The sequence below is a fragment of the Raphanus sativus genome, chromosome 6, assembly GCF_000801105.2.
Source record: "Raphanus sativus cultivar WK10039 chromosome 6, ASM80110v3, whole genome shotgun sequence".
NCBI classification, from domain to species: domain Eukaryota; kingdom Viridiplantae; phylum Streptophyta; class Magnoliopsida; order Brassicales; family Brassicaceae; genus Raphanus; species Raphanus sativus.
In genome coordinates, this window is record NC_079516.1 from 13,071,644 (window position 1) to 13,097,118 (window position 25,475).

General features: G+C 36.5%; 4 protein-coding genes across 5 annotated transcripts; all 4 read right to left on the minus strand.

Annotated features, from left to right (window-relative positions):
- Window positions 1-1,072: 1,072 nt before the first annotated feature.
- LOC108832382 (RING-H2 finger protein ATL72-like) lies at window positions 1,073-1,633 on the minus strand. The gene has a single exon (XM_018605869.1). The coding sequence runs from the start codon at window positions 1,631-1,633 to the stop codon at window positions 1,073-1,075; it is 561 nt and encodes a 186-aa protein (XP_018461371.1).
- Window positions 1,634-3,036: 1,403 nt separating this feature from the next.
- LOC108832381 (replication protein A 70 kDa DNA-binding subunit A-like) lies at window positions 3,037-6,280 on the minus strand. The gene is made up of 9 exons (XM_056987898.1): window positions 5,570-6,280; window positions 4,978-5,251; window positions 4,767-4,881; window positions 4,572-4,696; window positions 4,223-4,301; window positions 4,029-4,140; window positions 3,795-3,952; window positions 3,607-3,727; window positions 3,037-3,525 (listed from the first exon to the last, which is right to left on the minus strand). Exons 1-9 carry the CDS (start codon window positions 6,059-6,061, stop codon window positions 3,256-3,258), a joined length of 1,746 nt encoding a protein of 581 aa, XP_056843878.1. The 5' UTR covers window positions 6,062-6,280; the 3' UTR covers window positions 3,037-3,255.
- Window positions 6,281-10,471: 4,191 nt separating this feature from the next.
- Window positions 10,472-16,260, minus strand: LOC108806310 (ADP-ribosylation factor GTPase-activating protein AGD1). Of its 2 annotated transcripts, none has more exons than XM_018578387.2 (19): window positions 15,840-16,260; window positions 15,308-15,384; window positions 15,089-15,189; window positions 14,938-15,008; window positions 14,724-14,786; window positions 14,586-14,630; window positions 14,434-14,499; window positions 14,312-14,359; window positions 14,119-14,214; window positions 13,933-13,974; window positions 13,538-13,741; window positions 13,328-13,459; window positions 13,003-13,227; window positions 12,831-12,926; window positions 12,300-12,629; window positions 11,822-11,970; window positions 11,624-11,717; window positions 11,015-11,529; window positions 10,472-10,916 (listed from the first exon to the last, which is right to left on the minus strand). In XM_018578387.2, exons 1-19 carry the CDS (start codon window positions 15,882-15,884, stop codon window positions 10,799-10,801), a joined length of 2,517 nt encoding a protein of 838 aa, XP_018433889.1. In that variant the 5' UTR covers window positions 15,885-16,260; the 3' UTR covers window positions 10,472-10,798. The 2 variants fall into 2 exon arrangements, with proteins under 2 accessions (XP_018433889.1, XP_018433888.1); XM_018578386.2 differs by having other exon boundaries at window positions 11,624-11,720; window positions 15,840-16,255.
- Window positions 16,261-16,761: 501 nt separating this feature from the next.
- On the minus strand, window positions 16,762-20,888 carry LOC108805961 (uncharacterized). The gene is made up of 14 exons (XM_018577958.2): window positions 20,729-20,888; window positions 20,526-20,644; window positions 20,363-20,429; window positions 20,169-20,279; window positions 19,882-20,077; window positions 19,638-19,723; window positions 19,370-19,565; window positions 18,960-19,071; window positions 18,660-18,787; window positions 18,280-18,486; window positions 18,078-18,187; window positions 17,628-17,757; window positions 17,299-17,448; window positions 16,762-17,193 (listed from the first exon to the last, which is right to left on the minus strand). Exons 2-14 carry the CDS (start codon window positions 20,611-20,613, stop codon window positions 16,972-16,974), a joined length of 1,803 nt encoding a protein of 600 aa, XP_018433460.2. The 5' UTR covers window positions 20,614-20,644; window positions 20,729-20,888; the 3' UTR covers window positions 16,762-16,971.
- Window positions 20,889-25,475: the final 4,587 nt, after the last annotated feature.

A 25,475-nucleotide genomic window follows, 5' to 3' on the forward strand; every position in this document is an offset into this window, starting at 1 on the left:
ATTCTCAAACATAATAATGAAGGCAGTCTGAATTTGACGTCCATATACTATAGAATCCTCAGCGGTTACGAATCCACTTAATAGATATTAATAAATTGTATCATAGTAAAACAGTATGAGAGTTAACTGGTGGAATTCTTTTACGTTCAATAAGGATTATCATTACATAAGCCGCAAATGAATAAGAACATCAGGTGTTTGTTTATATGTTTATAGTTAAAAAAATGTAAGGATTTGTCACTAATAAAAGGGAGAGATGCAGGATATTAAGGTTTACATTGGGCACATCTAAATGCACATTTTTGTAGTAAGAGATGAAGGATATTTACCAGCACTTTCAATGGATTTGTTGGTGAGCTGAGAGCCCATTCTGGGTATAAACTGATTCTGGCCAATCCCCTTATGCAAAGAACAACGATACTACGTATACTGAAGATTATGCAAGAAACATATGAGGGTTGAGAGTTTTGGTTTTTGTGTTTTTTTTTTTTGGTTGAATGAGAGTGTTGTTTTTAATACAGGATTTAAAGAGATATTCTAAGATTGGAAAGGATGATTTCGTGGTTGGCTAAATCTCCTATATAAGGCAACTCATAATAAAATCATATTAAGTGGAATAATTGACGCAGGCAGAGCTAATGCACAGCAGGGGTTTCTAAACTCGTTTATTAAAAAAATGGGCTAGCATCTCACGATTAGATTTTGATTCTCTCGGCGAGTCACAAAGTATGTCTTCGCCCTGTCGGTGAAGTATTCATTGTATATGGTAATGGTCCAGGGTTCGATCCCTCCTAACAACAGATTTCCTGCTTTTTTGCTTTATTTTGGATTCATTAGAAAATTATATGAAGTTCGGGGTTTAGAAACTTATGATAGTCATCCCCACCGCTAAAATTAGCTTCCATATATTGCTTCCATATGAGGAATAATGTACGATGAACACATAATGTAACTAATAATAGAACACCAAATTTGTAATATTTTTTTTTGGATTATCAAAGAAAAGATTCGAGAGGATAACATGAAACAAATTATTAAAAAAAGTAATTAAACACATCGGATATCATGTAGACTAAGCAAGTCCTACCCTACAACATGGACATGTCAAGTTGTTTTGAACCCATTCCAAAACGCAGTGATGATGGAAAGAATGTCCACAAACTAAAGTGTTAAGCTCTCCACCAGTCCCGAACTCTTCAAAGCAAACCGAGCATTCATCATACTCTTCACTGGGGATGGGTCCTCTTCGGTTTTCGCCGAGCTCGATCATGTAGACGTCGAGATCGATTCTGCGGAAAGCGTCTTCATTAAAATCAGTTATCTTAACAATTATAGTAAGATCCGTTCCCGCGGGATTAGGCACTGCCGGAAAATTGTCCGCGACATATTTGGAAGTGGCCTCGATAATCTCTATCGCTGAATCATAATCAATCTCGTGGTACAAAAGAAAGTATTCCATATTTTTATTTGTTGCATAGTCCAAGTGGCCATTACCTGCCCTATTCATATCAACGGATATCACAATTTCCGTCTGACATGTATTCCGTCTCTCTATCTTCATGGTGATCATCCTCTTTGGAGATGATATGGCTGGAACGATCACGTGATCGACTTCCCAAGATGGCTTGGTCATATTTTGATTTTGGGTGAGATGGTTTTAGATATGGCTGAATGCTCTAATGGTATCAGGATGATGGGTTTATATAGGTTTGAAATTATAAATCTTTTTTCCAAAATATCTGAAGGTAGACACTATCTAGTATATTAAATAGTTATAAGTTACGGAATCCACAACGAAAACTGATATTGACCATACTAAGTTCATCATAAGTGCGAAAGATACCCTGATATGAATACTTATATAACTATAGTGATCACAATTGGTAACCGAATGTTAAACTATATAATACTGTTTTTATAAGCTTTAGCTAGATCATTTAGTTATTTATATTCATTTGAACGGGCTCAAATCAAACCGCATCAATACTATGTTGTTTGTATTAAATGCTATCACTAATTTTATATGATATATACCAAAACACTATTAAATATATATTGAATACTAATAAGGTATGAATCTGTCTATAAAAACAGATATTGACCGTACTAAATGGATCATAAATGTAAAAGATTGATAAGTTTCTTTAGGTGTTGGGGTTCGGTCGGGTTACTAATAGATATGAGTTTTTTTCATACATATTTCGATTTGAGAGTACGGTCCAGTGGTAAAGAACACTCCGTATATCCTCTGGAAGAAGGGTTCGAACCACGATGACAACATATTTTTTCCCCAAGAATGGGATTTGTATAGTTTTTAGTTTAGTTAAAATTATTCACTTATATATAAATTTTAATTTTCTATATTTGTTACAATTGAACTATTAAATTAGGATTAATTTAGATTAGTCTGTATTTGCTCATTTAGTAAGAGATTTTATTTGATTTTACTTACAAAATATTGTTGTTTGTACATATCTTTTAGCTGAACTATTAAATTGTGATAAATTTAAATTAGTGTGTATTTACTCATTTTCTAAGAAATTTAAAATGAGTTAACTCACAAACTATTGTTGTTATAACTGAAATTATATATAGAATGATAAGTAAAGTGAGTAAAAGTTGACTAAATATAGTTATGATTTCACATAACATGTGGGCCTGCGTTTGTTAATTACATAGTCACTATGATTCTAAAGGAATATGAAATTCCATCTAAGGAAACATGTATCGAAAATGATGTTTTATCAGTAATGTTAATCATAATACTCAGCAGGTGTCCGAAGGAAGTATATCTGAGTATATTCACCTTTCCAAAGTGTGCCTAATAAAACACGAACACTATACTTAGACAATCCTAAGGCAAAATAAAGTATATGTAAAACAGACATAGGACTTTCTCCACACCCGTTAACTATCTCTTAGTAATTGACGCCAACCCAATTTTAAGTACATCCTCATGGCCATAACCAACTGACCTATGTTGCCCAGCATATCACACACAGAGTTATAGCGTAGAACTAACACTATTACACAGAATTTAAAACATAGAAAGCCAAGTTTTTATAGATAATCCTACCAAAAGAGATTATAACAAAGCTTGTTATAAAACTCCAAAGGACATTCCAAACGATATTGAAAAAGAAAAGGTAGTCTTAAGCAACAATGAGGTTGCAAACACCAAAATCCAACAAAACAGAAATAAAGCATAGTACTAAGTATAGCACTAAGCCAAAATGAAACCACAATGGGACTTCCTTAGCCACTCTTGGAGCGTTTGGCACCGCTAGACTCAATCACCTCAGCATCCCTTTTGCCCAACTCGCCTGCATTCTCTTCCTCCTCACCACCACGGTCATCCACATTGCCGACTCCTAGGGGGAGCACCTTCGTCACGGTCAGAGTTCTCGTCTTACCCGCCAAGTTGTGACTTGAAACCTTCACAATAAACTTCCGTGTCTGACCAATGGTGTCAAGCATTGCTTGAGGCACCGGGACCATGGCATCCACCCCAACACTTTCATTCTCCTACAACACATATGCATATCATCAGCCCTCGTATTCTAGATAAGCTGTCTTTAAATGTAGTAATCAGACAGGTCTAACTACCTGGTAGTAGCTCTCAACCAGCTCTGAAGCTTTCCTTCCAGTCAACTCCTCACCGGCAGCACCAAGGATTACAAACACTGCTTGCTCGCTCCTATCATAGACAGATAACTTGGACAGGTACCTGTGACAATTAGAGATGAATAACCATAGGAGCATAACAATATGTAAGGGGAAAAAGGACCACTCACTTTGCCACACCATCGATCTCACTCTTACCACACTTCTTACACATAAGAGTGGTTGGTCCTTTAATGGCCTTTGTGTGGCAAACACCACATCCTATGTAATACCATGCAGATCCATGCACAACATCATCAATGGTTGCTGTGCACTCAAACCAAGCAACCTGGAGATTCTTGAAGAATTCAGCAACAACACAATATCGATTCATCCTCTGCATACTAATATTGAGCTTATATTACCTTAGCAGATGCCTCCCTCATGTAAGAGAAGAGTTCCTCCAAGGTTGCTGGCTCAGGCTTTATCACAGCCTCCGCATTAACTCGATTCGCAACATCCAAGTTGGACTCCAACCTGAAATATATCTCAAGTCAGAAACGACAACAGTAGAAGCATGCAAACCATATTATTACACACTTAATAATCTGACCCATACCAAGTGAGATAGTCTTCGGTTTCTTTGACGTCACTGTCAAGGAAAACACGCGAGGAGGCCATAGTCGATAGAGAGACAACTAAACAAAACAGTGGACAGGTTTAGGATACATAAAAATACAGCTGAGACCTAATAAACTCTGTATAATTATAAAACCATACTCGGATGCTAATAAATAAATGCTTAACTACTGTTGAACTCTAACATCATTGCGAACACCACTTATAACTATATAGTTTTATACAACCCGTATAACTCAGTATCTAACTCCTGTAACACACAAATATGTTCACAGACTAATACAACATCTTAGCGAGCTAGGGAGGGGGGGGGGAGAGGAAATACAAACCTCCATAACGTCTGGGGTTCAAAGTGGTGGCTAAGATGACACGGGCTTTGCCTCCAGACGCCTTAAACTTGGCACAAAAATCAAAGGCTGCCTTGTCCCAGAGGCATAGCTTCAGCACGGGTTCACTGCGACATGAATCACACTCATGGTTAGATAAACATATGATGATGTGGTAGAAGTAAGAGAGTAACTCACTCATGTTTCTGAACATGGAGATCAACTCGGCGAGATGCAGCTAACTCTGCCTCATCAATCTGGAAACTGTCAGTAGGAACCATCCCATTCACAAGCTTGATGTGCCCAAGATAATCTGCAATTCAATTCATTGAAATACAAAGTTATATGCCATGAGTATCCATATTTTTAAAACCAAAGGCTGATAGAGTTTAGCAAAGTCGAAACTTACCATAGAGACCACCTCTCATGTCACATGCTGCATCAAACTCTTCGTACCCATGAATCCGGAACCGGTCCGTAGGGAAACAGATGGAGCTATCCTCGAGAACAGAGAGGACAGAGTTCCATGACAGACTTATAGTCACTTCAGAAGAAGCAACCCGGAATCCAGGCTTGCTCCTTGACCCGAAGAACTTATGGAGCCGATAGGTTGCTCCTGCTCGTATGTGACGCATAAAGATCTCCATCCTCGAGTGGGGGATGAATCCTTGAAGCACATTTGCCTGTTGCCAAAGGAGAGACTTTTAACATTAACAAAGTAAATAACTCAAGAATTAGATAGATTGAAAGATAAAACCGATACGAACGACATGATTAATTTCAATCACCGTTTCTTAATTTATTTTTTGGTTTTAAAACCCCTAGAAATAACCGAACTACTAATCCCGTTTTGAACAACATCAAATGGTATAACGGTACAGCTAAGTGAAAAAACTCATCTACTATATATATTTTATCAACCGATGCTCTTTATATGATTTTAAAACATCGAAGACGAACAAATAAATAACTTTTCATATGCTAGAGTTATCGGCTTATACCTCTTCGTCAATGAGAAGCATCTCGACACCGATCAGGACCTTCGTCTGAATATTCCAAGCCTCCCAGAAGTGGATCAGCCGGAACCGGACTTCGCCTTCGTGGGGTCCGAAGGTAACATCTCTGAAGGAGATCACCTCGCCCACCTCGCCGGAGACAATGGATTTGCCCTTATCACCGACGGAGAGAGCTGTTTTGTTCCTGACGCCGATTCTTACACCCGAAGAAGCACCGGTCTTGACGACCTGTTTGCCTGGACTGGAAGAGACCGGCGCACCTTTGGTTGGCTTCACCGAATTCACATCGCCGGAAACGCCATCGGAGTTGACGACTGGGTTCACCGAACCGGCGGAGACAACCGTCGAGACCGCTGGATTCACCGAAGGGACAACGCCGGAATGAACACCGGATTGGTCACCGGTTTTGACCGGAGCAGAGAGGGCCGCCGCATCGCATTTCGAGGTCACAGAGTCGCTTGAACCAGTATTCTTCATCGCGATTTAGATTGGAGAGAGGAAAAGGAAGTTTGCATGTAAATCCAATGTCGTGAAGTGGAGGTTTTATAGAGATCCGAAGGAGGAAGCCAACGGACTCCATTAATGGGGTTAATGGAGGATTGAAGAGTGCGAAGGCGTTGAGGGAAATTGATTAACGGAAGGACGAGGAAGATGAACAGGACCGCAGTCGAGAATCCCACACGGCGCTGAGGGTTTTCCCAAGAGAATTGATGCGACCATTACGTTGGGCTTACGGGCTGTCACAAACTCCGCGAATCCAAAGCCCATAGATAGAGTTTGGTTCAAGCCCATCGCCGGCAAAGAAGTTTTCACGTGGACGAAGGATGAGCTCTTATTGGTTGTAATTAAAGTGGTGACGTGGACAGCTTCTCTATGAAGCTTATTAGGCTTTTAGTATAGTATTGATTGTTTTGTGGGGAAAAAATATTATGTAACATAAAGCATATTTTATTGGTTGACTGGGCAACCAAGAAAAAGTACAGTGTGGTGTTTTATTGGTAACCTGTGTTTCAAGCATAGTGTGATGTTTTTATAAACTTTTTTGTTTCTTGTAAATCAGGAAGTGGTCCGAACCTTACGGCCGACTAATTGCTTTAGGGCCGGGGACAAAAACAGGTTGCTTAATCTCTTTCTTAAGTTATCAAACATATTCAAACTGGAGACCTGTGGCACAGATGCTTTGTGTCTTTTCAGTTGAGTTACTTGGGTATGTTTTGTAAACTTTATTTCATACTTGTATACTTTTTTTATACTTGTATACTTTATTTCGTGCTTGTATATTTACCGCACGCTTTAGATATAGAAATATGCGATTCAACCCATAATATAATAATTATGATGAAGAAAAGAAATTTCTGTATAAAGACAAACAAACCCCATTAATACAGACACACAACGATAGCCGCCCATGTACGTCAATTTGACTTAATAATTATTATGGAAATGGGATCAACTAAAACATTATCTTAAAATTATTAAATTAATCAAAAGGCTCCATCATAGATGTAGCTTCACCTAACAAGTCAATCAGAGATAAGTAGATAACATATTTGATCGTCTATAAGTATAACCAATCGACATTTTTATAAAGTATATCAAAGCATATGCCAAGTGTCGAGACAGCATTAAAACCTTTGCGCTGAACTTCTGGATCGTGGTGCCTCCAATGCATAATATACATTTTTCAACGACTAGTTAATTTTATTAATACTCATTCTTTTCGAAATAGATGATATTTTAAAAAGTTTTCAATATTTCAAAATATATGATGTTTAAATAATTTTATATTAGTTTTAGTTTTATTGAACATAATGTGACTAGTGATATTTTCATAGTTTTTTGATGATAGGTTGAATTATATCTAATGATACTTTTTAGGAAAAATCGTAAAAATATATATCTTAATTTTTTACATTAAACTAAAACATTAACTATTCTGAAACAGAAAGAGTATTTTTCACAGTGATAAAAAATAATAAAAGTAAATTTTATTATTTTCAAAATATGTCTGCTTTCCAAATAAATTAGCAGTTTGATGTTATATTAAATGTTTCTTTTAGCTGTAAGTCAAACTTTCATTTAACCAAACTTTATCGATGCGACTCATAATCATGAAGAAAATACCACAGATTCTTTCTTAATGTTGTCGGCTTATGCTATAAAAATAGTTGCTAGAAACGTGAGTTCAGTTTCTTAAGAAAATTATGTAAATTTTGTTAGGTGTTTTCTTATAAGTATAAAACTCCTGCTTACAAATGTAATTGTTTCATGATATAATTAGTGGAATGAAAAAATTCCTGTAATTATAAAAGTTTATTAGTATTTCTGTCTCGTTGAAATATTATTAAAAATCTCGATGAAGATATACTATTTCTGTATAAACATTACTTTAGAAGATAATTACTTTAATCGTTTTTTTGACCTCAAAAGAACATTAATTATTAATATTTCTTTTGGTTAGAGAAGGTAAATAATATTTTGCATAATCAAACTGTTTGCTAATTAATTTTGGAAAATTTCTCTTTCTCGATGAAGATATACTATTTCTGTCTAAACATCACTTTAGAACAATAATTACTTTAATTGTTTTCTTTGACCGCAAAAGAACACTAATTATTGTATTTTAAATTATCAACCGACTATTAAAATGGAATGCACTACTTTATCAATCTTACTCTGGTAGATGGGTCACTAACAATAAATTAGTTGTATCTAATGACGTTGACTTCTTCTAAAATGATTTTAGTGGTGCTTGATTAAGCTGTTTTCTTTAGTCAGTGCTTCCTTGCTTCCAACACAATCATTCAATTTATTTTCTTGCAAGTATAATCAACTTTGAGAAATGTGACAATAGCAAAAAGCAACGTTTAATTCATCTTTTTTGTCGAAATATAATAATAATAATTTATCTTATACTATGAATTTCCCACTCTGTTATTTGGATTTTTTCTTTTGTCAACAAGCTGGTATTTAGTTACTTGAATTCGCATCCAAACTAGACCATACAACGACTATGATTACTTGTCGACGTTATTAATACTTAAAAGATTTAGAACGCAAGATTCATCGAGAGCGTATAGCTTTATCTACGGTTAATAAACACTAGTTTTACCCAATCAACACTAAGTTTACCCAATCATAGTTAGTGTTTGAATGATTAGAGAGGTTTTTAAACGTGTTATTTGATCCAAGTTTGCCTGAGTGAAATAATGCATTCATGATCACAAATGAATTTGAAAACATTCGAAATCATGAAACACAAACATCTAAACTGTTAACCATAGTTTTTCTTTGCTAACTTACTGTTAACAATAGTTCAACAAACTTAAAAGTTTTTTTCTGAATTTTTACATTTTTTCTATATGTTATTCATGAATTTTAAATTTATAAAGGTTAAACCCCCACGTTACGCCAATTAAAGTATTCACCCACATGTTGTGTAATTAACTAGAACTCGTTCTATAACTATAAGGCAATTTAAGGATTTTTAACACCGAAACCCCTCAACTAAGTTTGTTTTGGGTAAAAACCCCCAAACTAAGTATTTAACGAAATAACCCCCAAACTAATTTTATTTATTGATTTAAACCCTCCCAGGTCACAATTACCAGTACTACTAGTAAATCTTTAGTTTAGGGGTTTTTTACAATAAGTAAACATAGTTGAGGGGTTTTACCATTAAAAATAAAATAAAAATAAAAATCCAAAATATAATAACATTACTAAAAATTAGTAACTTTCATTTTCAAAATTAGCATTTTAAAAATGTTTATACAGATATATAAGTTTGATTTTTTAAGTCATCATTATATATGTATAAATTAAAAATGTAAAAACCAAAAAAATATATAAAATATCTAAAGCTTTACCTGTATAACAAATTATCTAAAAATTAAAAAAATGTAAAAGACAAGTAAATATAATAAAAAAATCATATCTTATCTAGTTACTTTAATTTTCAAAATTAGCATTTTTAAAAATTTCTATAAATATATGAGTCTGATTTTTTTTAAATAACATTATATATGTATAAATAAAAAATCTATAATTAAAGTTATACATATATAATGTTGATTTTTTTTTAAAAAGAAATCAGAGTCATATATTTATAGAAATTTTTAAAAAATGCTAATTTTGAAAATCAAAGTTACTAGATAATATATAATTTTGGTATATTTTCTTGTCTTTTGCATTTTTAATTTTTAGATAATTTTTATTACAGGTAAAGCTTTAGATAATTTTTTTTCCTATTTTTGGATTTTTACATTTTTTATTTATAAATGTATAGTGTTGATTTAAATAAATCAGACTCACATATCTATATAAATTAAAAATGCTAATTTTGAAAATTATAGTTACTAATTTTAGATAATGTTGTTATATTTTAGATTTTTTTTTAATGATAAAACCCCCAAACTATGTTTACTTAATGTAAAAATTCCTAAACTAAAGATTTACCAGTAGTACTGGTAATTATGACCTGAAAGGGTTTAAATCATTAAATAAAATTAGTTTGGGGGCTATTTCGTTAAATACTTAGTTTGGGGGTTTTTACCAAAAATAAACTTAGTTAAGGGGTTTTAGTGTTAAAAATCCAATATTTATTATTAGTTTATGTTTAACCACACAGTCCTTAACTTTTCTAAAATTTTGTTTTAGCTTTCATGTAAAAGAAAAACAAAACAAGAAAGAAACTTGGTCAAACCATGCATTTCACTCACTATGTATTTAGGTAAACATTCATGCACCATTTGAACTTTCCACTCTAGTGGAGGTGGGGATCTTCACCATAACCCTCCCTCCCATAACCTCCCCCCATATAAATCAACATCCTGAGACCTACACAATATTATTAAATTCAATGTAATAACATAGCACTCATAGAAAAGTTATTTTAAATACTTTCTAAAAAAATTGTAAAATCACAAAGTTCGGTCTGAGAACATAAAACTGAACAGAAGAACACACACAATGGTGTCTGTCTTTTTTTTTCATTACACCAACAAAAAAAAAAACAGATTTGAGAAACCAAAAAGACCAATATGTACACCGAAACAAAATCTTTACATGCATTGCATTCTCTACACTCTTCATGAACAAAAATATGAGTAGGAAACGAACTAAAAGGCTCAAAGAGTTTCAATAGACCAACACTCTTTCTAGTGCCTATACCATTTTGCTTTCTGGGTGATAAGCAATTCAAATGGTTAAGAATCATCTTTTGGAGTCTGTTGTTAATAAAGCAATTAGTTCACTGTCATTGAGATCCGTCTCTGAAGCATATTTGACTGGTGTGTTGCTGTCTTTATCCACAGCATTTGGATCTCCTCCCCTGTGATCACAAACCATTAATTGCAACAGACTTATAATGTTTCTCTCCACTTTAAGACTATACTAGTAAATAAAATCTCAAGATGGAGTTTAATTTACCTCATTAGAAGCAACCTTGCAATAGCGTATCTCCTGCTGATGATACAATGATGAAGCGGGGTCCGACCTCTCGAGTCTGTTGCATTTATTTTCGCACCGTACTGAAGCAACAACTCCACCATACCTATATCCGCAGAGAGACAAGCAAGGTGAAGCAAAGAGCAGTCGTTTGAAGTTTCTTCTCTGACCATACTCTCCCCGTCTCCTCCTCCTCCTCCTCCTCCTCCTCTTGACTTAGAACACCCTTCTGGCTTCTCTTTAAACTCCTCTTCAATGCTCTTCAACTTGGCTGCAAGGGTTTCCTCCTTGGCGTCCAGTTGCATCATCTTTGCCAAGGGCAAAGACACCGTGTAGGACGCTTGTCCGCGTAGTGCATTCACATCTGCTTCAGAGCAGACAATGTGTTTGTAAACTGATTTCTTGTCGTTGGCTCGCACATTCTCCCAAATCTCTTGGAATACTGCTTGGAAATGCTGACTGTCTGTCGCTTTTCGGACAAATATCCTCTCTGAGTACTGCAATTAGCCATTCGGACATATATAATTTATCAAATATGGTTAGGACATACTCTGCTTAATTAAATCAGGACTTAAATAATAATAATAATACCTTTGCGTGGATGAACAGCTCTTTCACAGAGATGGGATCATTGAAACCAGGTTTCCTTACAAGAAACTTTCTTGGTCGATCTGCCTTGGGAGTGCTACTAAATATTTTTAAAAAAAGTTTGAATACAGTATAAATACATGCAAGTAGTATATAGTATAGTTACAACTTATCAGAATATGTATATATATAGACACTTACCCTGAAGACCTACTAGCACTTGAGGATCTACTCTCTGATGAGTTCAACAATTCCTCCCACACTGAGTTTACATATACGTTACCTAACGACTGGAATAACGTCAGCACCGATGGTTCCCATACTTTAACATCAAGTGTGAGCGATCTGACCTGCATGACAATAAGGTTTGAATACTTCATATCAAATTTAGAGTTATTTTTAAAAATGGGAATACCTTCTTGTGAGCTCAAATCGGTTTAAACAAATTAAAATTGGTCAAAAAATCAATCTAAATTAGTCGAAATCGATCAAATTAAGTATTAATGTTATTGCAAATCGACAAACTTGTCTAGTTTTTTTTATATGTGTAATTTTTATAATTAAACCCAAAAACTAAAATATCGAATATAAATATAAAATTTATAAAAAAATAATTCAATCTAGCTATTTCTTGAAGTTTGGAGAAGACTGAGAGATTGAATTTTTTTAATTGGCTTACCTTTGAAATGTGAACACCGAGGTTACGATGTATACCAGAACACTCAATACATATGAGGACACCGAGATTCAAAGAGGCCCAATCAGGCTCAGGAGCACCACAATCTGCACATTTCTCATTCCCCAACACTCTTGTCAACACATCAATTGGCTTCTCGGTCTTTGTCATATCATGCTGCTGCAAGCACCCTGAGAACCTCGAACGGTTTCCTCCTGTCATGGGATTCTCCACTATGGAGTCTCTGCCTTCCGCCTGCTCGAAATCGTACGGATCTGCTAAAGAGCCTGAATCACTCGCAGAGAAAGTGTCTCCATCCACTGTAGAAAGATGCTGTTCCAGTTGCAACGTAAATAAACAAGTGAAAAAGAGACAACGTGTCACACAAGTAAGATCCATTTACAACTTACAAGTAATAAACAAGTGAAAAACATATATAACGTGTCACACAAGAAAGATTCAGTTGCAAGTAATAAACAAGTGAAAAAACATATAACGTGTCACACAAGAAAGATTCAGCATATGAAATGTTACCATGATTGCTCTTTCAGGTGTTTGGAAACTTAGCAAAGAAGCAATCACTCCAGTTATTTTCTCGATCCAATCCATCTGATCTTGCGCATTCTCTGCCTATATCAAATAACAAATGGTAAGCTTCCATATCTTTAATACTTTCAAAGTCATGTTGTTCTCTCTTCTAATATACCTGCAATGTATAGACTTTTGTTGGCGAAATAATACGGAAGCAGAATCTTAGATCAGTCTGATCTGCATCGACTTTAATCGTTGAGGTAAGCAGATTGACAGTGTGACGTGCAACTGGCTTCTCATCGTGCACGCCGCCGTGATAGTGAGAAGACAGCCATCGACTTAGCAGCCCTGGACTGTTCTCTGAAGTCATACTCCTATGAACAACAGACCTGCTTCCATTCTGATAAACAGAGTTTTTTTCAAAGATTCAATCAGAACACAATGTTTAAAAGATATGTTTTCTCAAATGAAGGAACAGATATAAGTTTTTGCTAACTTACTGAAGACCAGTTCCAAGGCTTGCGGTAATAGTATAGCATCCCACGGCTATCAAGGATAAAGAACCTTCGTTTCCAGTCACCTCTCAGGTTTGAGGAACGTTTAGAGAGATACCCTTGTCTTATGGTCTGAACCTGTATAAAGACAAAAAACAGTGTAAAAGAGATGAGGTATGAGTACAAAAAGGTATTATTATTATTATTCCCCCTTACTTTTCCTTTTGCAGCAGATTGCATGACAGCCTCGATGACTTTTTGTGAGTTTCTTGAGTTGTGTCTCAAGCCATCTCCTGTCGGAGAACCACATGAGTTCCTAGTTTCTCGATCAACTTGCCTTTGGTATTCCTGCATCTTTTCATTGAGTGACGCCATTTCGTAGTTTGCACATTCTTTGGACTGGTGTGCATAAGCCAACACCTGCAGTAAGATTTCAAATTAAACACATGTTCCTGGGGTTATATGGCTTATACAAGAAAATGATAATAAATATTTAGAAAATATTTTAAATATCTTAATTGTTTAATCTGCTATTTATTATTAGGATAATTATTTTATCATGATAATAATGATTTTATTCAAAAGACAAAACAATCATGCTACTATCAAACCTGGTTAATAAAAGGCTCCATTTGATGCAGCAGCTCATATCCCTGAAAGAAAAAGAATCTCTTGTGAGATAGCTAATAATCAAGTAGTACATGTCAAGAAACATGAAAAGAGCATTGCATGATGATAGGTTACTCATTTGTGGCTTCTTAAATTTTTTTTTTTTTTAAAGGAGAAAAAGCTTTTGCCTGTTTGAAGAAACGGAGATGAGCATCCATAGTCCCACTAACTGCTTCCAGAAACTCAAACCGCTTCTTAGCTTCCGCATTAGAGAGTGCACTAACCTGTAAAGCAAACATTTATATAAGTTTTTATCATAAGAGAATAATACATTTGGGAACAAACTCTCTTAAGCATTAGAAACACAAAGTGGTAGGTTACCAGATGAAACCGGGCTTGCTCGAACGTCGTTCTTGCGCTATGTAAGTCCTGAAAATGTCTCTCTAACCAAAATTAGTTTTTCTTTTCTTCTTCTAAGGTTGGTTAGTAAGATTTGTACATACCTCCTCGATTGTTGCAGCCACATCCAATCGTGTACTCTTTCTTAATGAAAGATACTTCTCTCGTGCCTGTTCCCATTCAGATAGATTAAGATGTAATTTTGCAAACAGAAGGCAGAAAATTTTCGGTAACAACCAAGTTATTTATAAAGTACCTGGTCGTATATAATGGAAGCTTTATCAAACCGTTTACGTGCTTCCTGTGTGAGAGAGAATTAAAGATATATATATATACAAGTCAGAACCAATTCAAAGAAAAATGTTGAACATAAGGTATTACTACAAGTATATACCTTGACTTCTTGGACATCAACATTCACAAACTGAAGCAACCGGTCATTCAGCAGATGTTCCACCTGAAAAGTGTTGACAAGATAACATCATAGGCCAGTTATGCATCTCTTCAGTATAAAAAGAAAGAAAGAAAGAAAGCATCCTACACTCAAGGAGATACTTGCAGGCCATCCCCTTTACAAGACTGCATTTGGATTTTAATAGTAGTAGTACCTGAGAACGAAGAACTTCCTTGTATGTCCCAATTTCTCGTAGAGCAATTGTGAATTTTGTCATTACAGGACCTGAGAAAGATACAACATATGGCCTTGAGATAAATGTGCACACAGAAGAAACAAAAGAGAAAACAAAGGGAGAGATGTACCTCCAAAGGCAACACATAAGGGATCATTATGGCCTCCACCGAAAGACTCAAGTGCGTTTGCAAAGCCAATATCTGCATCATACCCTTCTCCAAGCCCTTCCCTGATAATTAATAATAACAAGCCAAAGAACGAAAAAAATCAGAAGTTCTTCTAACGAAAATTTGAGTATAGTGATTAGTGATGATGGATTGTAATTATAATAAAAGCGGAGGCGTTACGTGTATTTTCTGCAGCCTTTATAGAACCTTAAGCATCGCATTCGCAGCAACTCTGCACTCTCTTCCATAGTTTGCATCTGATTACAACAACAAAGATCACTATATCTCAAGAGGGGCTTACAAATTACAAAGTCAAAACACACAACAAAAATCATGTACACACTCTCAGGTGAAGAGAATAGGATCAAACCATTGTTCTAAAAATCGGGTCCCGCATAGACGGCCAATCGGATATAAACGAATTTTTTTTTCAGTCTAATCTAAGCGTCTGGCTAAACATTAATCCTTTATAAAATGCCTAATTACAGCCGATCATTTCTTGAACATTTATCAAATGGTGATTTATAACTTCCTGGCACATTGCTTCATCCATGTTTACCACAATGTGTTCAATTTTTTTTTAAAAATTGTTTGATCGTAGAATGGCGCGACAGATTACAGAGAATTTTATCCCTAACTCTTCTGTCTGTTAGAACGATCGAAACGGATCACATATTTTTTTTTTGTTAAAAAAAAGTAAAATTAACAAAACCTGTTGACGGAACATAGGGGAATCATCGAGCTTAGCGAAATGCATTGTTTCACCGCGGGATACAGAACGATCCACCTCCGTTTTCTTCTTCTTCTTCTTCTTCTTCGTCGTCGGTCTTCCTCCACGCGGACAGAGCTGATAACAACTGTGTTTTTCTTTCTTTTCCCCCACAAAAAAAAAAAACAAAAACCAAAGAACAAAAATTTTATGTTGTTTTGTCTTTTTTGGAAAATCGAAAAGCGTTTTTTGGGGATTGAGAAGTGGGGAATATGGGCGGAAAATGAGGGAAAGATCGTGCGATAGACAAAAACACCAAAAGCAAATACTCTTTTGATTGATGTTGTGGTGATCGTGTACAAACAAAACCTCTGAAACCTTCCATGGCTGTCATTTTTATTTTATTTTATTATTTTATAAATATATTAAAACTAATCAACAAATAGGAAAATTCATAAAATTACGTGACTTTTATAAAATACACTGAAAAGACTACTGATTGCAATAACAACAACAGTGTATGGGTAACCTATTTAATTAAATGAAGGATGAAGGAGAATGATGCGTTTATTTGGTATTGGTAGGGATGATGATTAAATTAGGCAAATGGTCCCAAAGAGTTGACTTCTCAGAGAGAACTTTCTCAACGTGTGAGAAACTACAAAAAATCTGGATCCGTATTTAACCAGTCGTAATCAAGCTTATAAAATTAAATTAAAACAGCAATTATCCAAAGTTAAATTAAGGAAACACACACACACACAAATACTCCGACCCTAATTTTTTTTATGGTTAAACTACAACATTAATTCAATAGTATTGGTCCCTTGTAGTACAAGTTTAACCGGATAAGTGATTTTAACCAAATCAGGCGTTCGGTATTTCTCTAATGCATCACCCAGTGACGTTTTAATTATATTGAAAAAACAATAAAATGTCCATATATTCCAAAACTTTTAAAGTGTCACTAAAGGAAGAGCAAAACGTAAAATCCTCAGTCTAAAACTGTGATTCTCTGAAAAATAAATAAAAAGTCTAATGCATTTTCAGATGGTTTTAACAGCTAGAGAGCAATAACAAAAAGAAAGAGGACACTGAATCAAAGATTGTTTTAACCTGAGGTAAAAACAAAGCTTCATCTGAAAAACCGGCTCATGAAACCTCCCCGGCCTTTCTTCATCCTCTCTTCAAGAACCGGGAACTCTATGCAATTGTAGGCAAGGTCTAGCACAATTGGATTTCGAGGTATCGATTGGAATGCTGGTGGGAACCGTTCAATATTTGGTGCCATCTTTGTGTTTGCATCTCCAACCGCAGATTCATACACATCCAGTTTGTCTAACAAGTATTCCTCCGCCTGGGGTTTATAACACAAGAAGGGTAACCAAAACAAAAAACATCAGAGTGCATATTTGATTATCATGAGACATTGCAAGATTACAAACAAGATTAGAGATTGTACCTTAGTGGCAGTATCGTTTAGTGATATAGTTGAGATTTTCTTTGACAGATTCTCTGGGGCCTTCTCTTCCTCCATAATCCCCGTCGCATGTTCTATGCAACTATTAGCTCTGCATTCTCTGCTCAGTGTCTTCAGCTCCTGGATCGTTCCCTGATAATTATTAGATAAAAATTAGTGAATATTATTTGTATCATTTATGAAATGTATTTAACAATATTTCAGTCATACACCCATAAACATATTATCCCTATCCGGTCGACATGAGGTATAGTACTGCCTGCTATTAAGTGACCTTGTATGAGGTAATAAATAAAATTATAAGTGGATACCTCATCTTTGTTTGCTATGCTCTGAAACTTGCTCACCGCATCTTCAGCAAGAGACCGGGCACAACAATACAAGGCATATGCTTCAACCCTTTTTCCTGCTAGACTGTATGACTTCCCCAAGTAGAAGCACCTGAAATGAGGTTCCAGAAGATATCAATAGCTATAACTTAATCAAGGACGATGAAAACAAAATGCATCAGTCAGTATATGAAACTATAACTCTTCTTATTAAGTTTTCTCAATTGGAAAGAACTGTGTGAATATCTCGAGACAGGAGCTAAAAGAATCTAATAAGTGGTTATAGTATGTATCAAAGACTAGGTGAAGACGATGAGTGACCACTGACCAGGAATCAGACTCCTAATTTAATGAATAAATTTTACTAATGGAGGAGCTCAACTCTAACCAAAGATGCTAAAGTCAAGGAAATGTAAAGGTGAAGAACTAAACCTTTCAGCACGAAAGGCTAAGCTTTTGCGCTGACACTCTTCTTCGAAGGCAATCTCTTCAGGTTTCCTGTCTCTTCCAGAACTAATGAGATCAGAAAGATCAGCGACATTCTGAGAAAAAGAAATACAGGTAAGATCTCCCCGATGGTTTAACAAACAAAATCATATTCTGAAGAGAAAAAACAGGTGGAACAGTGGTTAACCTGTAATAGAAGGTCATACAATCGAACAAGCTCCTCAGGCTTAGTAACCTTTTCATTTTTATCATCACGTTTCCTGTTCAGTTTACTCTTTGCTATTTTAACCAACAACTGGTTCCTTTCAATGGTTCTCTGTCCTAGCACAGCTCCAACAGCTTTGTCCAGACCATTTAGGTCATCTTTCACAGATTCAGCATTTCCTGCACTCACCTAAAAATAGTATGCTCCTTAAAGTAAAATCAAAAAAAGAAACAACAACGCACCCAAAAAAAAAACAGACGCTCTGACTCTTTAAGAAACTTGTCTACACTTCCAAAAATCTTCAAAATTTTATTCAGTGACCTAATAAAAAATCAGAGGATCTCTCTTGTAAATTCACTCACCAAGTCACTGCGTATGGTGTTCCTCGCATCATTATATGCAGTGAATAATTTATCAAATATGGTTAGCTTTTTCTCTGCAGGGAGCGATTCTGCTGTTGGGCCCTGTAGATCCTTCTCAAGTTCCTGGGCTGAACGAACAAGCAACAAAAGAGTTAGTGCCGCAGAAAGATGCTCAATGTTCTATAAAGGCAGGTTTATTAATAGGCAGATTAAGGTAAGCCAAACTTTTCCTATATCAGGCATGATTTTTCAGCAATATTAAAGTAGTCAAAAGAGAGGAAACGGAAAAGTTAATCGAACCTTTTAAAATAGAAACCCGAGATTTTGGGTTGGAAACTGGAAATCTGTAGCCAAGCCAATTAAACTCTGTAAGAGATGCAGCTTGTTGAGATCTCGCCTCTTCCATAGCAGCCTACGTGACAGTGAACAACATACATCATATTAATTCAAAATATCAGACAGACCTGAGAAATAGTTCACCATTGAACCAGTGCAAGACATTCAAGACTCAAGAGTACCCAAGATAGTATACATGTAATTAGTATTTATGTGTCACAGGTCAAAATCGGACTCCAAGTTTCCAACAACAGATGGAAAAACTAACAAAACAAACAAATTTATACTTCAGCAATTATGTGGACTAAAAGATAAATACACAGCTGTTCACTTGCTTTGGTGGTGAGGCTGGTAGAACTGATATTTATACGTACCTCTATCTTTGCTTTGAAAAGATCCAAGGCAGGGCCTTCCATCTCACCAATCTGAAGAAGTTCAGATGTCTGCAAGTTCGATTTGCCAATTTTGATTTGGCAGTACCGAACACTAGGCTCAAGCTCCTCAACTCGTTCCCGGCAAAGAACTTGGTTCTCTAGATCACCATATTTCCCGAGTTCCTCATAAACAGCTCTGCAAAGGGGGAATAAGTTTCAGAAACAAAAGCTACCGAATCGCAAAATGAGGATACTGAACAAATCAAACCTGGCGTTTTTGAAACAAGCCAACGCAGTTTCCCAATTTTGATCTTGCTCAAACAACATAGTGCCTTTCATATAGGAAGAGTATGCCTATAAAAGAGTAAGATACCGAATGAAGATTAAAGTTCACAAACATTATACGCGAAACAACTAAGCTAAAAGCCTAAAACTGAGGTATTCTCTTCTTGCATTCAAGGCAGTAGATAAATTATATATATACACTTCATCATTTAGATTCACAGAAATACCTCAGCTTCAAGAGATGTCCTGGAATCTGCCTTAACAGAGCACAAACTTGAGAAAACCGTAGCCCATTTAACTGCCTTCCTCAGCCTCCCAAGTAAATAAATCCGCTGCCGTGCATTAGGCCCATCTGGTAGCTGTCTCTTCTCCATCGCATGGCTCCACGCTCTTTCCGCCATGTAGAAAACCACATGAAGAAACCTATTCCAAACAAAATCCATAACATCAACTCAAATCACAGGTAATGTGAGAGCATTCACAAACATCTCAAACGAACAAACAATAATAATACCTAACATCGGTGACAGTTGATTCAAGAATGGCTCGGCGAGTGTATTTGCCACGGCCATGAGTAAATTTCAAGGACTTGTATAGCCTCCTCAACCGTGCTGAGCAATACCTCCTACACAACAAGATTATAAAACAAATACTTCTTCGTTTTTTTTTTGCCAATGAGAGCTTAGGGTTTGATATTATTAAATTTACCGATAGCGATCATAGTCACCACGACGCAGACCATGCTGAGCCTGAGATGTTTTCATCAGCTGCAGAACTGTAAAAAAAAAAAGCCAAAAACGCAATAATTGCACACACATTCCACAACAAACTTGAGAGAAAGCTTTGTAAAATTGACCTAAGCGTAACTAACCATTCATGGAGAACCTTGGGAGGATCTGATCAGAGCCGTCGTCGATCTCCATTGCTGACGACATCTCGTTCTCCTTCTTCTTCCCCATTGGTTTCACTGAGCCCTAAGCTAAAACCTCTCTGAAACAAATAATACGCCGAAACGGATACAGCAAAAACCAAATCGGGGAAAAGTGAAAAGACGAATTCAGCTAGTTTCCGTACCTTTTGATTTAGGTGAATTGACGGCGGCGAATGTGGATTGTTACGATGATCGCGTCGATCAGCGTGAGGCGTGCGAAATCTCAGGGTTTGATCGAATCTCAAGCGAGAGTGCACGAAGAGATGACGACGACGACTAGTAACGGGTGTGTGAAGTTGGTGTGGTTTTGATAAATCTCGTTTGGTGAAGTCCAGTTTAATATGGCTTTATATGGGCCTTGAGGCCCATACCCATATAATGTTGGCCCTTCGTCAAATATATTGCGCCAAAGTATAATTTGGTCTACTTTACCTTATAAAGTTTAAACACGTTACAAATTGGTTAGTTGTTGGCTGTCTAATATTATAATTTTCTCAAATTTATATTAACTTTAGCCGAATTTGACTATTTCTTTGAAAAAACTAACGAGTGGTTGTTGGTAAACCTTATATATTTGATGTTATAGCTACAAAGTTTGTACTAATAATAATATACAGAATTATATGTGATTGATAACATTGGAAATTAACAATGTACTGGATTTTGTCTTTGTAACTTAGATATGCTTTATTATTTAAGTTTGGATATGTATTTAGTATTTACGATTAGCAGAAAATATTTTAGATCACATAAGCCAGCAGTAGCAGGGAATAATAAAAAATATTCCATAGTATTATTATTGGAAATCAATAAATAATTTAAAGAGACCGACGGAAATCTATACAGATAACGGGATCTGGATGGAGAAGAGACCGGGTGGACCATATTAACAACCAAATAATTCAAAAATCATTATAATACCATATAGCTTAATTATCCAATGATATCCGATAAAGTTATATCATGTTCCATATGTCCATTGGTTATTGCTATTGTTTTGCTGTTCTGTCCAATCGTGTTCTCCAAGATTTAGCACGTGAAAGCCATATACAATTTTATTTCCATGGTATATTAATATTAGTTTGATATTTCTTTTTTGATTTTCAATAAAATAGTTTATCTCTTAACCAATGAACTCATCCTCAAGTTTTGAATATCTTTAGATGTTGACTTAAGTATCATTACATAAATAAATATTTAATGGCCGTAAGCATGTGATACTGCTAACTCTAATCAAATCCCTATTGTTAAATAGAAAATTAGAAGCCGGTTCGTTTCGGTTTAGCATCTTCTTTATCGTGAGTGTGGCACACGAATTTGTACCGCTGGATAGATGAATCCATTCAACGACTCGTATTTGCTGGTTTGGCTTTTGATGTGTGAACCAATGAAAGATCGACACGTGGTTCGGATACGTTTGAGAAAGAGCATCTAAAGAATAGATGCTTTTCTAATCCTTCACGCAGCGCCCAGCATTTAAAATCACGGACAGTGACCCTCTCCCACACGCCACTTCTCAGTCTCTAGCCACTGGCTCGACTTATTTTCGTCGGCTCAGCCTAGCTTCGCTTGGCCGGCAAATAGCACTGCAATAATAATTTTCTTATCTCGGTCGTTTCCAATAGTATTGGGGAATGGGGACTATAGTATATAACGATAGAAATGTTTTTTTCTAGATTAATATAATTTTAATTTTATTTGAAAAATTGGTTTTAAATATATTTTTATTTTGTGTTATGCAGACTCGACCACGTCTAATTTTCTCATTTGGTTCTGGTACTTGGTCCTGATCTTATTGGACCAACAGTAATAAAAGATTTACATGAGGATCAGGCTAGACAGACGAATCATACTGTAAAAGCAGGTTTGTATATATATGAATGTGTGTATGAATGTAAGAAATTAAATAACAAATACTTGTATATAAGATAGTGGACCATTATTTTATGAATACTCCGGTTTTGGTACATCTGTTGGGAGGGGGTACTCTATTTGACATTTTTAGAATGGACTCAGTGAACCAAAATAATAATAATGTTCGACGGAGATCCCAATACAAAACACTTGATGAATCTTTAAGCTAAGCATTTGTATATTAAGCTAAGCATTTGTATATTTTCAGTATTTGAAAATAATTCCACAGACGATATATCGTACACTGAAGTATGAACTGAGTCGTACGGTGGTTCCGAGTCTTTGGGAATAAAAGTTTTATCTTTTTCTTGTTGAATAAGTTATCCTATTTCTTAGGATCTGAGTTGTTAGTCGTTGAGCTTTTTATGTTAAGTCTGTTGCTTCTGTTTCTATTTAAACTCATGTAAGCTTCGAGTATTGAATAACGAAATCATTCAGTTCATCTTCTTCACTTGAGTTTTTACTTTCTGAATACAACAAGTGGTATCAGAGCCTGCAAACTCAAGTGTGAGAGCGAGATACTGTGAGAGACAAAAGAGTGATCAAAATGAGTGACAAGGATGCATCGCTGAGCATTCCTAAGTTTGATGGAGATTATGAGCATTGGGCTATGCTCATGGAGAATCTGTTGAGATCAAAGGAGTGGTGGGAACTCATCGAGATTGGAGTAACCCAACCGGAGAGGAACGTGATCTTGACGGGAGCACAACGGACAGTGATTGCAGAACAGAAGCTGAAGGATCTGAAAGCAAAGAACTATCTCTTTGCATCCATTGAGAAATCGATCTTGAAGACGATTGCAAAGAAGGATACGTCGAAGGACATTTGGGAATCTATGAAGGTGAAGTATCAAGGGAACAAGAGAGTGCAAAGTGCACAACTTCAGAGGTTACGGAGGAACTTTGAAGTATTGGAGATGAGAGAAGGTGACTCCATCACAGAGTACTTTGCGAGAGTGATGATGGTGGCTAACGACATGAGGAATCTCGGGGAAGAGATATCTGATGATAAGATTGTGGAGAAGATACTCAGGACTCTTGTGGAGAAATTCACATATGTGGTGTGCGCTATTGAAGAGTCAAAAGACATCAAGGAGCTGTCGGTGGATGAGTTGCAGAGCTCATTACTTGTACATGAGCAGATCCTCAGTAAGCATGAGGGTGGTGAAGAACGAGTACTGAAGATGGAGGGAAACAGAGGACATGGAGGTTATGGAAGAGGAAGAGGAAGCTACAGAGGAGGAAGAGGTGGCAGAGGTAACACAAACTTTGACAAAAGCAATGTGGAGTGTTACAAATGTCACAAGATGGGTCATTTTAAAAATGAGTGTCCTTTGTGGGAGAAGACAGCCAACTATGCTGAGATGGAAGAAGACGTACTACTCATGGCGCAGGTTGACAAAGAAGTAGAGCTGGTGTGGTATCTGGACTCGGGGTGTTCAAATCATATGTGTGGTAACAAGGAGTGGTTTATCAATCTTGATAAAAGCTTCAGACAACAAGTGAAGCTTGGGGATGATAGAAGAATGCAAGTAGAAGGAAGAGGAGACTTAAGACTGGAGATCGATGGTGTTGTGCAAGTAATCTCATCAGTCTACTTTGTGCCAGGACTAAGAAATAATCTTCTAAGCGTGGGTCAGTTGCAGCAGAAGGGCTTGAAGATTGTTATTGATGATGATGAGTGCAGAGTCTGGCACAAGCTTCAAAAGCGGATGATCATGCACTCAAGAATGTCCACAAACCGTATGTTTGTCATTCTAGCCACTGTGAAAGGGCCTAAGGAGCAATTGGAGGCTAATCAAATTCGCAGTACAAAAGAAGAAGCACCAGAAGAGACATGGCATAAGCGATTTGGCCATCTTAGTCTCACCAGTCTGGCTACACTTGCGGAGAAGGAAATGGTTGCTGGTCTGCCTGCAATCAACAACACTGGAGCAGTGTGTGAGGTGTGCATGAAGGGCAAACAGAACAGAGCAAGCATACCAAAGCACAGTGATTGGAGAGCTAAGAAGTGCTTGGAGCTTGTACACAGTGACATTTGCGGTCCAATCAAGCCAGTCTCTGAGAGTGGGAAGAGGTATATCATAAACTTCATTGATGACTTTAGTAGAAAGTGTTGGACATACTTTCTTGCAGAAAAATCAGAAGCATTAAGAGTGTTCAAGGAGTTTAAGGTGGCGGCTGAAAGAGAGACAGGAGAGTTGTTGGTATGTCTGAGAACCGATAGAGATGGAGAGTACAACTCAAGAGCCTTCAAAGACTTCTGTGTTGAGAATGGCATCAAGAGACAGCTCACTGCAGCCTACACGCCTCAGCAAAATGGAATTGCAGAGAGGAAGAACCGAAGTGTCATGAATATGGTGAGATGCATGTTGTTTGGAATGAAAGTTCCACTGAGATTTTGGACTGAGGCGACACAGTATGCAGTCCATATTCTAAACCGGAGCCCAACCGTGATACTAGGAGAGGTCACTCCATCTGAGAAGTGGAGCAAACACAAGCCATCTGTAGAACACCTTCGAGTGTTTGGGTGTGTAGCTTACGCTTTAGTTCCGTATGAGAAGCGAACTAAACTTGAAGAGAAGAGCATCAAGTGTGTGTTGTTTGGTGTTAGTATGGAGTCGAAGGCATACCGTCTCTTCAATCCCGCAACCAAGAAGATCATAATCAGTAAGGATGTGAGGTTTGATGAAGGAGATGCGTGGAATTGGGAGGAGGAGACTGAAGAAAATAAACTCTTGGAGGATTCCACGGATGTGGAGCTAGGAACTGAGGCTGCAGACAGAGAAGTAACAGAAGAAGCTCAGGAGAATAATAATGAAGGAGAAGAAATCTCTGGTGAGCAAGAAGTAGCAGGAAGCGATCCTGACTCAACACAAGAAACGGTGACAACAAATGAAGAAGTTCAGTCGAGCTTGAGTGGAGGCTCTGGAACTAACAGAGTTGGTAGAAACACCCAAAAGCCAACTTGGATGAA